At 52.8% G+C, this 15,671-nt stretch overlaps 2 protein-coding genes across 2 annotated transcripts in view; both read right to left on the reverse strand.

The window, feature by feature from the left end:
* The window catches only part of LOC144609294 (TSC22 domain family protein 4-like), an 86,142-nt gene extending 76,123 nt beyond the window's left edge, over nucleotides 1-10,019 (reverse strand). The window contains exon 1 of the mRNA XM_078427725.1: nucleotides 9,204-10,019. Coding sequence (XP_078283851.1) covers nucleotides 9,204-10,019 — 816 coding nt within the window. The remainder of the gene's footprint in view (nucleotides 1-9,203) is intronic.
* Nucleotides 10,020-10,172: 153 nt separating this feature from the next.
* LOC144609295 (phosphatidylinositol 4,5-bisphosphate 3-kinase catalytic subunit alpha isoform-like) overlaps nucleotides 10,173-15,671 on the reverse strand; it is a 40,105-nt gene continuing 34,606 nt past the window's right edge. Inside the window, exon 12 of the mRNA XM_078427726.1 lies at nucleotides 10,173-10,347. Coding sequence (XP_078283852.1) covers nucleotides 10,173-10,347 — 175 coding nt within the window. The remainder of the gene's footprint in view (nucleotides 10,348-15,671) is intronic.

Below are 15,671 nucleotides of genomic sequence, written 5' to 3' on the forward strand. Positions count from 1 at the left end.
TTCCTCCACTCTGGGCAAGAGACTCTGTGCGTCTACCCGATCTGTTCCTCTCGTGATTTTGTACACCTCTATAAGATCGCCCCTCATCCTCCTGCGCTCCAAGTAATAGAGTCCCAGCCTGCTCAACCTCTCCCTGTAGCTCAGACTTGAGGCTCATTCTCGTAAATCTCCTCTGCACCCTGACAAAGAAAAATGACAACGCTGTAAAGGGAAGGCAGGGACTAAAGGACCAGCTCTTCCAAAGAGTTGGCAATGCTCAGATGGGCCAAATAGACAATAGGTGCAGGAGGAGGCCATTCGGCCCCGAGCCAGCACTGCCATTCAATGTGATCATGGCTGATCATTCTTAATCAGTACCCCGTTCCTGCCCTCTCCCCATACCCCCTGACTCCGCTATCCTTAAGAGCTCTATCCAGCTCTCTCTTGAATGCATTCAGAGAATTGGCCTCCACTGCCTTCTGAGGCAGAGAATTCCACAGATTCACAACTCTCTGACTGAGAAAGTTTTTCCCCGTCTCCGTTCTAAATGGCCTACCCCTTATTCTTAAACTGTGGCCCCTTGTTCCGGACTCCCCCAACATTGGGAACACGTTTCCTGCCTCTAACGTGTCCAACCCCTTAATGATCTTATACGTTTCGATAAGTTCTCCTCTCATCCTTCTCTCCCGAGATGCTGCCTGACCCGCTGAGTTACTCCAGCATCTTGTGTCTACCTTTGATTTAAACCAGCATCTGCGGTTTTCTTTTCTATGGAATCAAGGGATGTGGGGGAGAAAGCAGGAACGGGGTATTGATTTTAGACGATCAGCCGTGATCATATTGAATGGCGGTGCTGGCTCGGAGGGGCCGAATGGCCGACTCCTGCACCTATTTTTCCTCTGTTCTATGTTTCTACAGGGAAGGCTTCACGAGCCGCCGAGAGGGGCTCGGAGCGGGAGGTGAAAGACTCCATACATGCTGAGTGGCCTCCTGCCCTTGCTTGGCAGGTAACAGCATCTCGCTGGGGTTTGATCGCAGCACAGTGTGCCACTTCTTCCAGCCGCCCCTGCCTCTCCCGCCCCTCAGCCGGCCACTGAGGGCCCATTCAGCTGCAACCGCTGGCAAGGCACCAACGTCAATATTTTGGATCGGCACAAGCAGGGGCCCCCGCCCAGCGCGCTTTCCCGGGCTGCGTCTTAACCAGGGGGAGTTCACTGCAGAGTGGGTCACCTGAAACACCTCGTCTAAAACCCCGGGCTTCTGGCCGAACGGGCAGCCGTTTGCGACAGGCAGCGTTAGAGTTCCCGCCTCACCGCGCCGGAGACCCGGGTTCCATCCCGACTACGGGCGCCGCCCGCACGGAGTTTGGGCGTCCTCCCCGCGTGGGTTTTCCCCGAGAGCTCCGGTTTCCTCCCCACAATCCAAAGACGTGCAGAGAGGTTTGAAGGTTAATTGGCTTTTCTATAAATGTTAACTGTCCCTGGTGTGTGTGTGTGCGCGTGTGTGTGTGTGTGTGTGGGATAGACAGTGTTAGTGCGCGGGGATCGCTGGTCGGCGTGGACTCGGTGGGGCCGAAGGGCCTGTTTCCGCGCTGTATCTCTGAACTGAACTCCAAACTAAACGGAGTAAATCGAGGGCCGAGTGTTAGAAGCAGGAAGCAGGGAAAGGGTGCAGGGAGGATTTTGTGAGGACGTTGCCAGGACTAGAGGGTCTGAGCTACAAGGGGGCTTAAAAAGGCCCCTCCCTTAAGGCCGCCACACTGAATAATGGGTCAAAGAGTCACATTTAGTTCAGTTTCGACACATTAGTCTACGAGGATTTTGCCAGCACCAGAGGGCGTGAGCTGGAGGGGAAAGATAATCGAGCAGAGCAAGATAAACCACTCAACCCAAAAACCGTAGTAGGCAGAAGTCAGTGGAGGCCAATTCTCTGAATGCATTCAGGAGAGAGCTAGATAGAGCTCTTAAGGATAGCGGAGTCAGGGGGTATGGGGAGAAGGCAGGAACGGGGTACTGATTGAGAATGATCAGCCATGATCACATTGAATGGCGGTGCGTACAGGCTCGAAGGGCCGAATGGCCTCCTCCTGCACCTATTGTCTATTATCACCTGCACTCCAAGGAATAGAGACCCAGCCTGCTCAACCTCCCCCTCTAGCAAAGATACTAGAGGAGCAAGATGAACCACTCCGTCTAAATCGCCTGTACTGAAGTGCGGTACGCAAAGAAACGTAACCTTCTAAATTCCAGCGAGTACAAGCCGAGTCTATCCAGCACCTCGGTACACGTGACAATAAACGAGACTGAAACTGAACGACTGACGGGGAACGGCGCCCGTGATAGCGCTTGCCCCTCAAACCTCTGCCCGACTAGCTGATCGGATTCTTGCCGTGCTGCTGATCACGGGGAACCTGGTTATTTAGAAGATTGAGGGGGGGGGATCTTATAGAAACGTACAAAATTCTTAAGGGGTTGGACAGGCTAGATGCGGGAAGATTGTTCCCGATGTTGGGGAAGTCCAGAACAAGGGGCCACACAGTTTAAGGATAAGGGGGAAGACTTTTAGGACCGAGATGAGAACGTTTTTTTTCACACAGAGTGGTGGATCTGCGGAATTCTCTGCCACAGAAGGTAGTTGAGGCCAGTTCATTGGCTATATTTAAGAGGGAGTTAGATGTGGCCCTTGTGGCTAAAGGGATCAGGGGGTATGGAGAGAAGGCAGGTACGGGATACTGAGCTGGATGATCAGCCATGATAATAGACAATAGACAATAGACAATAGGTGCAGGAGTAGGCCATTCAGCCCTTCGAGCCAGCACCGCCATTCAATGTGATCATGGCTGATCACTCTCAATCAGTACCCCGTTCCTGCCTTCTCCCCGTACCCCCTCACTCCGCTATCCTTAAGAGCTCTATCCAGCTCTCTCTTGAAAGCATCCAACGAACTGGCCTCCACTGCCTTATGAGGCAGAGAATTCCACACCTTCACCACTCTCTGACTGAAAAAGTTCTTCCTCATCTCTGTTCTAAATGGCCGACCCCTTATTCTTAAACTGTGGCCCCTTGTTCTGGACTCCCCCAACATTGGGAACATGTTTCCTGCCTCTAATGTGTCCAATCCCCTAATTATCTTATATGTTTCAATAAGATCCCCCCTAATCCTTCATATTGAATGGCGGTGCGTACAGGCTCGAAGGGCCGAATGGCCCACTCCTGCACCTATTTTCTATGTTTCTATGTTTCTATTTGCAAACACAGCTGCTGCCCGGAGGGCGGGCGCCTGGCTTATCCCAGACGAATGTGTTCACCTGGCAGAAAGGGCAGATTTGTTGTGGTGCCAACGCTCCCCATGCCTGGCACCTCGTCTGCAGCTGGCGGGCACAAGGCATGCTCAACACACAGCTCTGGCTTCTCCTTGAAAACCCCCCTATTGAGTGTTGGAAGTCGTGAGGTCATGTTGCAGTTACGTAAGGCATCGGCGAGGCCACATTAAGAGCATTGTGTGCAGTTTTGGGCACCGTGAGGTCGGAAAAATGTTGTCAAGCTGGAAAGGGCGCAGAGAAGACTTACGAGGACGCTGCCAGGACTCGAGGGCCTGAGCATTTAGGGAGAGGTCGAGCAGGCTGGAGCCTAGTTGGGTGATGTTATAGAGGTGTATAAAAGCATGAGAGGAATAGATCGGGTAGACGCACAGGGTCTCTTGCCCAGTGTAGGGGAATCAAGAACAATAGACAATAGACAATAGGTGCGGGAGGAGGCCATTCGGCCCTTCGAGCCGGCACCGCCATTCAATGTGATCATGGCTGATCATCCACAATCAGTACCCCGTTCCTGCCCTCTCCCCGTACCCCCTGACTCCGCTATGCTTAAGAGCTCTATCTAGCTCTCTCTTGAATGCATTCAGAGAATTGGCCTCCACTGCCTTCTGAGGCAGAGAATTCCACAGATTCCTCTACAGGTTCGTAGGTTAATGGCTTGGTAACATTGTTAATTGTCTCTAGTGTGTGTGTGTGCTGTAGTGTTAGTGTGCGGGGACCGCTGGTCAGTGCGGACTCGGTGGGCCGAAGGGCCTGTTTCAGCGCTGTATCTCTAAACTAAGTCTGAGGTACAGAAGGATTGCCCACTACAGGAGAGAGAACATGCCCCCTTTCCTCTACAGGACATTCTGGGGACAGCCTCGGCTGCCAATTGGGGAAAGGCAGGGACACGACCTGCCTGTGCTGATTCCCATTCCAGTCGACAGCTGTCACTTGCATTTCCTACATTAAAAAATACACTAATATTCACTCCGATAACAAGAGGAGTTGAGTATAGGAGCAAAGAGGTCCTTCTGCAGTTGTACAGGGCCCTAGTGAGACCGCACCTGGAGTACTGTGTGCAGTTGTACAGGGCCCTAGTGAGACCGCACCTGGAGTACTGTGTGCAGTTTTGGTCTCCAAATTTGAGGAAGGATATTCTTGCTATTGAGGGCGTGCAGCGTAGGTTCACCAGGTTAATTCCCGGAATGGCGGGACTTTCATATGTTGAAAGACTGGAGGGACTAGGCTTGTGTACACTGGGATTTAGAAGGATGAGAGGAGATCTTATCGAAACGTACAAGATTATTAAGGGGTTGGACACGTTAGAGGCAGGAAACATGTTCCCAATGTTGGGGGAGTCCAGAACCAGGGGCCACAGTTTAAGAATAAGGGGTAGGCCGTTTAGAACTGAGATGAGGAAAAACTTTTTCAGTCAGAGAGTTGTGAATCTGTGGAATTCTCTGCCTCAGAAGGCAGTGGAGGCCAATTCTCTGAATGCATTCAAGAGAGAGCTGGATAGAGCTCTTAAGGATAGCGGAGTCAGGGGGTATGGGGAGAAGGCAGGAACGTGGTACTGATTTAAGAATGATCAGCCATGATCACGTTGAATGGCGGTGCTGGCTCGAAGGGCCGAATGGCCTCCTCCTGCACCTATTGCCTATTGTCTATAAAGACCCAAAGATTGCGGGCAGACTGTACATGCATCGGATATGCAGAGTTTACGACTGAGCAGGGTGCTGTTTCCAGCCCTTCAACCTTGCTAATATTTAAGGAATACTTTACACTAATATTATTATCTGCATTGGAAACAATCCTGAACAATCATAACTCGGGGGACAGGAGAACTATTCTATTTGTGTGCGTGTGTCAATAGACAATAGACAATACCAGAGGACATAGGTTTAAGGTGAAGGGGGGGGGGGGGGGGGGGGGGGGGGAGAAGATTTAATCGGAACACTTGAGGGGTAACTTTTTTTAATTACACAATAGACAATAGGTGCAGGAGTAGGCCATTCGGCCCTTCGAGCCAGCACCGCCATTCAATGTGATCATGGCTGATCATTCTCAATCAGTACCCCGTTCCTGCCTTCTCCCCGTACCCCCTGACTCCGCTATCCTTAAGAGCTCTATCCAGCTCTCTCTTGAATGTATTCAGAGAATTGGCCTCCACTGCCTTCTGAGGCAGAGAATTCCACAGATTCACAACTCTCTTACTGAAAAAGTTTTTCCTCATCTCAGTTCTAAATGGCCTACCCCTTATTCTTAAACTGTGGCCCCTTGTTCTGGACTCCCCCAACATTGGGAACATGTTTCCTGCCTCTAACGTGTCCAACCCCTTAATAATCTCATACGTTTCGATAAGATCCCCTCTCATCCTTCTAAATTCCAGTGTATACAAGCCTAGTCGCTCCAGTCTTTCAACATACGACAGTCCCGCCATTCCGGGAATTAACCTAGTAAACCTACACTGCACGCCCTCAATAGCAAGAATATCCTTCCTCAAATTTGGAGACCAAAACTGCACACAGTACTCCAGGTGCGGTCTCACTAGGGCCCTGTACAACTGCACACAGTAGTCCAGGTGCGGTCTCACTAGGGCCCTGTACAACTGCAGAAGGACCTCTTTGCTCCTATACTCAACTCCTCTTGTTATGAAGGCCAACATTCCATTGGCTTTCTTCACTGCCTGCTGTACCTGCATGCTTCCTTTCAGTGACTAACTGCCGGTGGTAGTTGGGGCATGTACAGTCACAACGTTTAAGAAGGATTTAGACAGGTGAGTGTACGGTAGGTTTAGAGGGACATGGACCAAACGCAGGCCGACCTGGGGTTTCGTTTAGAGATACAGCGCAGAAACAGGCCCTTCGGCCCACTGAGTCCGCACCGTCCGGCACGGCCTGGAACGTGGCAACTTCAACAGCCTGACCGCGGGAGAAGACGGCAGGGGAATAGAAAAGACGTTCTGGCCTTCCATCGCAGTGACGACAGACAATAGGTGCAGGAGGAGGCCATTCGGCCCTTCGAGCCTGTACGCACCGCCATTCAATGTGATCATGGCTGATCATCCACAATCAGTACCCTGTTCCTGCCCTCTCCCCATACCCCCTGACTCCGCTATCCTTAAGAGCTCTATCCAGCTCTCTCTTGAATGCATTCAGAGAATTGGCCTCCACTGCCTTCTGAGGCAGAGAATTCCACAGATTCACAACTCTCTGACTGAATTTTTTTTTCCTCATCTCAGTTCTAAATGGCCGACCCCTTATTCTTAAACTGTGTGTGGCCCCTTGTTCTGGACTCCCCCAACATTGGGAACATGTTTCCTGCCTCTAACGTGTCCAACCCCTTAATAATCTTATACGTTTCGATAAGATCTCCTCTCATCCTTCTAAATTCCAGTGTATACAAGTCTAGTCTCGTAAAAGGGACCACATCACGCCGATTCTGGCCTCTCTCCACTGGCTCCCTGTACGGTACAGAATCAACTTCAAGCTCCTCCTATTCACATATAAAGCCCTAAATGGACATTCCCCCCCCCTACATCAAAAATCTTCTAACCCACCTCTCTAACTCCAGGTCCCTCAGGTCGGCCGACTTGGGGCTACTCACTATCCCGCGGTCTAGGCTTAAGCTCAGGGGTGACCGCGCTTTTGCGGTTGCAGCTCCTAGACTGTGGAACAGCATCCCTCTCCCCATCAGAACTGCCCCCTCCATCCACTCCTTTAAGTCCAGGCTCAAAACCTATTTCTACTCCCTAGCGTTTGAGGCCCATTGAGGAGGAGCTGTGAACTGTTTTGTATGTGCTGTTATGTATGCGTGCTACTGTATGTTTCATTTTTTTCCTTAGTACCTAATCAGATGTACAGCACTTTGGGCAACGTGGGTTGTTTTTAAATGTGCTATACAAATAAAATTGACTTGACTTGACTTGACTAGTCGCTCCAGTCTTTCAACATATGACAGTCCCGCCATTCCAAGTCAAGTCAAGTCAAGTCAAATTTATTTGTCACATACACATACACGATGTGCAGTGAAATGAAAGTGCCAATGCCTGCGGGTTGTGCACAAAAAGAATTACAGTTGCAGCATATAAATAAAGTTAATAAGTTACTATTAGTGTCGAAAAAAATGTAGTCTCTGGGGTTATAAAAGTTGACAGTCCTGATGGCCTGTGGGAAGAAGCTCCATCTCATCCTCTCCGTTTTCACAGCGTGACAGCGGAGGCGTTTGCCTGATCGTAGCATCTGGAACAGTCCGTTGTTGGGGTGGTAGGGGTCCCTCATGATCTTGCTTGCTCTGGATCTGCACCTCCTGATGTATAGGTCCTGCAGGGGGACGAGTGTAGTTCCCATGGTGCGTTCTGCCGAACGCACTACTCTCTGCAGGGCCTTCCTGTCCTGGGCAGAGCTGTTCCCAAACCAGACTTAACCTAGGGAATTAACCTAGTAAACCTACGCTGCACGCCCTCAATAGGGGGAGTGAGGAGGTGACTGGAGGAGACTCACTGTGAAGGATGTTTCTTTTTGTTTTGTGTTGGTTTGCGATTGTGCGTGTCACTGCTTATTTCTATTGCTCTCATTGTTGGTAATCTTTCATTTCACAGCACATTTATGTGTGCGTGACAAATAAACTTGACTATTGACACCGCCCCGCACGCACAAGGCACAACTTTTACCGAAGCCAATTAACGTACAAACATGCACGTCTTTCGGAGCGCGGGAGGAAACCGGAGCAAACCCGCGCAGGTCACGGGGAGAACGAACACACTCCATACGGGCTGCACCCGCTGGCAAAAGTCGTGCAGGTTCGTGGGCTAATTGGCTCCTGGAAATTGCCCCATGTGTGTGTAGGATGGTGCCAGTGTGCGGGCATCGCTGGTCGGCGCGGTCTCGCTGGGCTGGAGGGGCTTGTTTCATAGAAACATAGAAAATAGGTGCAGGAGTAGGCCATTCGGCCCTTCGAGCCTGTACGCACCGCCATTCAATATGATCATGGCTGATCATCCAGCTCAGTATCCCGTACCTGCCTTCTCTCCATACCCCCTGATCCCTTTAGCCACAAGGGCCACATTTAACTCCCTCTTAAATATAGCCAATGAACTGGCCTCAACTACCTTCTGTGGCAGAGAATTCCACAGATTCACCACTCTGTGTGAAAAAAAAACGTTCTCATCTCGGTCCTAAAAGACTTCCCCCTTATCCTTAAACTGTGTGGCCCCTTGTTCTGGACTTCCCCAACATCGGGAACAATCTTCCCGCATCTAGCCTGTCCAACCCCTTCATTTCCGCGCTGTATCTCTAAACTAAACAGCCTGGCGGGTGAGGGGACTGTGGTAAACGGTGCCAATGGTGCTGTCGTAGAGGGGAGGGGGATGTTGAGCTCAAAGCCAAGAGGAGGGCTGAAGGAGGGATGGGGGGGGGGCGACCATGGTGGGGGGGGGACTGCGGGGGGGGGGGGGGAGCGACCATGGTGGGGGGGGGACTGCGGGTGAGCGACCATGGCGGGGGTGGACTGCGGGGGAAGGGAGGGAGTGACCATGGTGGGGGGGGACTGCGGGTGAGCGATCATGGCGGGGGGGGACTGTGGGGGAGGGGGGGAGGAGTGACCACGGTGGGGGGGGACTGCGGGGTGGGGAGCGACCATGGAGGGGGGGGACTGCGGGGGAGGGAAGGAGGAGTGACCATGGTGGGGGGGGACTGCGGGGGAGGGGAGGGAGTGACCATGGTGGGGGGGGACTGCAGGGGGACGACGACCATGTTGGGGGGGACTGCGAGGGAGGGGGGGGAGCGACCATGGTGGGGGGGGGACCATGTTGGGGGGGACTGCGGGGGGGGGGAGTGACCATGGTGGGGGGGGGAGCGACCATGGTGGGGGGGGGGGGGGAGCGACCATGGTGGGGGGTGGGTGACCGCGAGGAGCTGGGACTTGCCTTTCTCATTGCTCCGTGCTCTCCGGAGGTGGGCTGGCTCACGCTGGGCGACACCTGGTTTGACGCGGCGTGCTCGGCGCCGGAGAGGTTGACACCTGTGGGCTGTGCCGCGCCGGGCCTCGGCGGCTCGTTGGTCGGCAGGGCAAGAAAGCAGCCCTCGCTCCGGGAGGCCCCGGCGGTCCCGGGCGGCCGGGGGGGGGCGCTGGCGAGCCGGTGCTCCTCGCTGGCTTGCAGCGCCCTGGCGGCCTGCAGGAGCGCGGTCAGCGCGTCGCCGGGCGAGGGCAAGGCCGGGTGGAAGCGTCCCCGGGCGCCGGCGGCCGGCGGCGAGTCCTGGCTCTTGGCCGCGTGCGGTTTGTGCCGGAGCAGGCCGACCGCCCTGTGCGCCAGGCCGCTGACCTCCAGGTGCGAGTCCAGCGAGTTGACGTGCCGGGCGCCGTCCAGGGCCTTGGCCAGCAGGTGCCCGTCCGCGTCCCGGCCGTGTAGGTCGGTGCATGTCCAGCGGCCGCGGCGGTACGCCTCCACCAGCCCGTCCAGCTTCACCAACCGGAAACGGGAGCCGCAGGGTGTCGGGCCTGGGGTCCTGGGGGCCGCGGCGCCCGCGTCCTGCTGCTGGGGGGAGTCGGTCTCCGGGGGCCCTCGTGGCGAAGCGCCCGCCGGGCCGGGTTCAGGCGGCTGCTCGGCGCCCGGCTTGCCCGCCACCCCGTTTGCCACCCCCCCGCCCGGCTCCGTCACGCCATTGGCCGGCCCCTCCCCCCCCCCCTCGTAGTCCATGGTGACGCTGGTGATCTGGAAGCCGCTCCTCTTCTTGCCGATCATGGTCGGCGCGGGAAAGGGACGCCCAGAGCCCGCACAGGCCCCCCGCGCTCCTACATCGCTCCTTGCCCGCTGGCCCCCGGAAGATCCTCTCCCCTCCCGGAACGAAGGCGCCAAGCCGGCAGCGAGGGGCACCGCGGCTACGACGCGCCCGTCTCACTGTCCAGAGCCATCCCCCGCCGCCCACAGATGCCCCCTGGTGGACACGCAGAGTCCTCCAAGCATCAGCTGCTGGTCCTCCAGGCGGGATGCAAAGCCATGGGGGTCTCCTGACGACGACCAGCACAGACGCAAATCCCTTTCGAGCGGCCAGTCCACAGACTCAACTGATCTGCAAGTTAAGCAGAGAAGCACACGGATTAAACTCTTCGTCTACAGTATACACGCGCACAAGGTTTAATCTCAACCACAGCAAATAAAACACTGTTCAAATAAAATCATTGAATCAATGACACGTTATTGGGCTCTTAAGGATAGTGGAATATATCTCGATTTATTCACAAAATGCTGGAGTATCTCAGCGGGTCAGGCAGCATCTCGGGAGAGAAGAAATGGGTGACGTTTCGGGTCGAGACCCTTCTTCAGACTGATATATCTCATCTATATCTCATCTGTATGTCAATGTGAATATATCTCATCTATCAAACATGTTCCCAATGTCGGGGGAGTCCAGAACCAGGGGCCACACACAGTTTAAGAATAAGGGGTCGGCCGTTTAGAACGGAGATGAGGAAAACCTTTTTCAGTCGGAGAGTTGTGAATCTGTGGAATTCTCTGCCTCAGAAGGCTGTGGAGGCCAATTCTCTGGATGCTTTCAAGAGAGAGCTAGATAGAGCTCTTAAGGATAGCGGAGTCAGGGGGTATGGGGAGAAGGCAGGAACGGGGTACTGATTTGAGAATGATCAGCCGTGATCACATTGAATGGCGGTGCTGGCTCGAAGGGCCGAATGGCCTCCTCCTGCACCTATTGTCTATTATTGTCCATAAGTGATCGGAGCAGAATTAGGCCATTCGGCCCATCACGTCCATTCAATCACTGCTGGTCTATCTCTCCCTCCCAACCCCATTCTCCTGCCTTCTCCCCGTAACCCCTGACACCCGCACTGTTAGTCCCATGTTAGTCATAAGGTCGTAAGGAATAGGAGCAGAATTAGGCCATTCGGCCCATCGAGTCCACTCCGCCATTCAATCACGGCTGATCTATCTCTCCCCTCCCGACCCCATTCTCCTGCCTTCTCCCCACAACCCCTGACACCCGCATTGATCAAGAATCTACCCATCTCTTTTAAAAAAAAATTATTTTATATTTCTATTAAGAAATATGACACATGAAAATGAAAAACAATGTCAGTTCAACGATGAGGATCACAGTCAAAGGAGAGAGACAAAAATGGCAATACTACTATCAAAGTGCTGCATATCTCAATAGATTGAAATAAAAACTAGTCATACTTTCTGTGTTTCAAAGCTGTAATAAAACAAAACAAAACAAAAGGGGGAGAAGGGGAAGGGGGGGTTCGTTAGTCAGGAGACAGAGAACCATCTCTGTCCATCTCCGCCTTAAAAACATCCACTGCCGTCTGTGGCAAAGAATCCCACAGATTCACCGCCCTCTGGCTAAAGAAATTCCTCCTCATCTCCTTCCTAAAGGGACGTCCTTTAATTCTGATTGTCACGTGTGCTTAGGCGCAGGGGTGGAGTTGTTGCCTCTAGTCGGTTCGATCCTGACTACGGGTGCTGTTTCATAAGTGACAGGAGCAAAATTAGGCCACTCGGCCCATCAAGTCTACTCCGCCATCCAATCGCGGCCGATCTATCTCTCCCTCCCAACCCCATTCTCCTGCCTTCTCCCCATAACCCCTGACGCCCGCACTATTTGCACATTCTCCCCGAGATCTCGCGGGCTTCCTCCCGTCTGCTTTCGCGCTCCTAAGTCGTGCAAGTTTGTAGGTCCCATCTCTTCGGTTTCCTCCCACACGCCAAAGTCTTTGTAGATTAATGTGCTTGGCATAAATGTCAATTCTCCCCGGTGTGTGTAGGATAGTGTTAACGTGTTGGTCGGTGTGGACTCGGTGGGCCAAAGGGCCCGATTCCGCCCGGTATCAGGAGCAGGGAGGTTCTGCTGCAGTTGTACAGGGCCTTGGTGAGACCGCACCTGGAGTATTGCGTACAGTTTTGGTCTCCTAATCTGAGAAAAGACATTCTTGCCATAGAGAGAGTACAGAGAAGGTTCACCAGATTGATTCCTGGGATGGCAGGACTTTCATATGAAGAAAGACTGGATAGACTCGGCTTGTACTCGCTGGAATTTAGAAGATTGAGGGGGGATCTTATAGAAACTTACAAAATTCTTAAGGGGTTGGACAGGCTAGATGCAGGAAGATTGTTCCCGATGTTGGGGAAGTCCAGAACAAGGGGTCACAGTTTAAGGATAAGGGGGAAGTCTTTTAGGACCGAGATGAGAACGTTTTTTTTCACACAGAGAGTGGTGAATCTGGAATTCTCTGCCACAGAAGGTAGTTGAGGCCAGTTCATTGGCTATATTTAAGAGGGAGTTAGATGTGGCCCTTGTGGCTAAAGAGATCAGGGGGTATGGAGAGAAGGCAGGTACAGGATACTGAGTTGGATGATCAGCCATGATCATATTGAATGGCGGTGCAGGCTCGAAGGGCCGAATGGCCTACTCCTGCACCTATTTTCTATGTTTCTGTCTCTAAACTAAAAACAAAACCAAAGCTTTGTTAGCTTGGGGCAATGGATTCCCAGCTTATTCGACAACGTTTCTCGAAACCTCTTCCCTCTGATTACTGACCTACCTGCAAGTTGAAATAGTTTCTCTCTTATCCCCAAAACAGATTACGTGTTCAACAACGCCACATTGTTTATGGGAGCTTGCCGGCTGCCTGATTTCACTACAATGACCAGCTCACATGATCACTTGGCTGCAAAGACTTAGCTCAAGGTAGGCACAAAAGGCCGGAGTCACTCAGCGGGACGGGCAACATCTCCTGGAGAGCAGGAATGGCCGACGCTTCGGGTCGAGGACCTTTCTTCAGACTGGGCGCCAGGCGAGAGGCGTGGAAGGGCAGGGTGTGAGAGTGAGAGATCAAAGGAGAAGGTGCTCACTGTTAGCTGGGGGAAGGTGACAAGATAACATTTTAATCAGGAGGAGTCAGGCTGGTCGGAGAACCGGGATGGGGAGGAATGGGGAGAGGGAAAGCAAGGTTTCGTTTGAAGTTAGAGAAGTCAATAGACAATAGGGTGCAGGAGGAGGCCATTCGGCCCTTCGAGCCAGCACCCGCCATTCAATGTGATCATGGCTGATCATTCTCAATCAGTACCCCCGTTCCTGCCTTCTCCCCGTACCCCCTGACTCCGCTATCCTTAAGAGCTCTATCTAGCTCTCTCTTGAATGCATTCAGAGAATTGGCCTCCACTGCCTTCTGAGGCAGAGAATTCCACAGATTCACGACTCTCTGACTGAAAAAGGTTTTTCCTCATCTCCGTTCTAAATGGCCTACCCCTTATTCTTAAACTGTGTGGCCCCTGGTTCTGGACTCCCCCAACATTGGGAACATGTTTCCTGCCTCTAACGTGTCCAACCCCTTAATAATCTTATACGTTTCGATAAGATCTCCTCTCATCCTTCTAAATTCCAGTGTATTCAAGCCTAGTCGCTCCAGTCTTTCAACATTTGACAGCCCCGCCATTCCGGGAATTAACCTAGTAAACCTACGCTGCACGTCAATGTTCATACCGCTGGGGTGCAAGCTGCCCAAGCGAAATACGAGGTGCTGTTCCTCCAATTTGTGTGCTGGGCCTCACTCTGACAGTGGAGGAGGCCCAGGTCAGAAAGGTCAGTGCGGGAGTGGGAACTTGTTTGGCAACCGGGAGATCAGGTATCTTTTGGTGGACCGAGCGGAGGTGTTCAGCAAAACGATCGCCGGGCCTGCCACTTGATTGAGCAGAGCTGAATTCATTCACAAAATGCTGGAGTAACTCAGCAGGTCAGGCAGCATCTCAGGAGAGAAGGAATGGGCGACGTTTCGGGTCGAGGCCCTTCTGAATAATCGATCCATCGACTGCCCCACCCACCTCTCCCCACCCTTCCAATGCCCCAGGCCCAAGGAGGGGGGACAATCGCCCCCACTCCTAGGGGGCAAAGTAATTAACTACCCTCTCCGAACCCCCAATTAGCCTCCCCAAAGATAGACACAACATGCTGGAGTAACTCAGCGGGGCAGGCAGCATCTCTGGAGAGAAGGAATGGCTGAAGTTTCTGGTTCGAGACCCTTTTTCAGACATCCCGAAACGCCCTCCATGCTGCCTGACCCGCTGAGTTACTCCAGCGTTTTGTGGAACTCTCTGCCTCAGAAGGCAGTGGAGTTCTCTGGATGCTTTCAAGAGAGAGTTAGAAAGAGCCCTTAATGATAGCGGAGTCAGGGGGTACTGTGAGGAAGATGCTATGAGGTTGCAGGGTGACTTGGACAGGTTGTGTGAGTGGGCGGATGCATGGCAGATGCAGTTCAATGTGGATAAGTGTGAGGTTATCCACTTTGGTGGTAAGAATAGGAAGGCAGATTATTATCTGAATGGTGTCAAGTTAGGAAAAGGGGACGTACAACGAGATCTGGGTGTCCTAGTGCATCAGTCACTGAAAGGAAGCATGCAGGTACAGCAGGCAGTGAAGAAAGCCAATGGAATGTCGGCCTTCATAACAAGAGGAGTTGAGTATAGGAGCAGAGGTCCTTCTGTAGTTGTACAGGGCCCTAGTGAGACCGCACCTGGAGTACTGTGTGCAGTTTTGGTCTCCAAATTTGAGGAAGGATATTCTTGCTATTGAGAGCGTGCAGCGTAGGTTCACTAGGTTAATTCCCGGAATGGCGGGACTGTCATATGTTGAAAGACTGGAGCGACTAGGCTTGTATTCACTGGAATTTAGAAAGGTGAGAGGAGATCTTATCGAAACGTATAAGATTACCAAGGGGTTGGACACGTTAGAGGCAGGAAACATGTTCCCAATGTTGGGGGAGTCCAGAACCAGGGGCCACAGTTTAAGAATAAGTGGTAGGCCATTTAGAACGGACATGAGGAAAAACCTTTTCAGTCAGAGAGTTGTGAATCTGTGGAATTCTCTGCCTCAGAAGGCAGTGGAGGCCAATTCTCTGAATGCATTCAAGAGAGAGCTAGATAGAGCTCTTAAGGATAGCGGAGTCAGGGGGTACGGGGAGAAGGCAGGAACGTGGTACTGATTGAGAATGATCAGCCGTGATCACATTGGATGGCGGTGCTGGCTCGAAGGGCCGAGTGGCCTCCTCCTGCGCCTATTGACTATTGGCCTGGGGCAGAGGGCAGAACGGGGTACTGATCGTGGATGATCGAAGGCGGTGCTGGCTCGATGGGGCCGAGTGGCCACCTCCTGCACCGATTGTCTATTGGGTCTATCTTTGGCGTAAACCAGAACTTCCTTCTATCCACCATTAAACCGACGGGCCTCCAAACCCGCACTCCTGCACCCTCAGAAGGTCGACTGAAGTACGCACAGCTGCCCTTCCAACACTTACTCTTCCTTAAAGGAGAGAGGAAAGAAGAGAGAGAGAGGGAGAGAGAGAGAGAGAGAGAGAGAGAGAGGAAATGAGGGTGAGGTGAGGGAGA

The sequence above is a fragment of the Rhinoraja longicauda genome, chromosome 34 (assembly GCF_053455715.1).
Source record: "Rhinoraja longicauda isolate Sanriku21f chromosome 34, sRhiLon1.1, whole genome shotgun sequence".
NCBI lineage: Eukaryota > Metazoa > Chordata > Chondrichthyes > Rajiformes > Arhynchobatidae > Rhinoraja > Rhinoraja longicauda.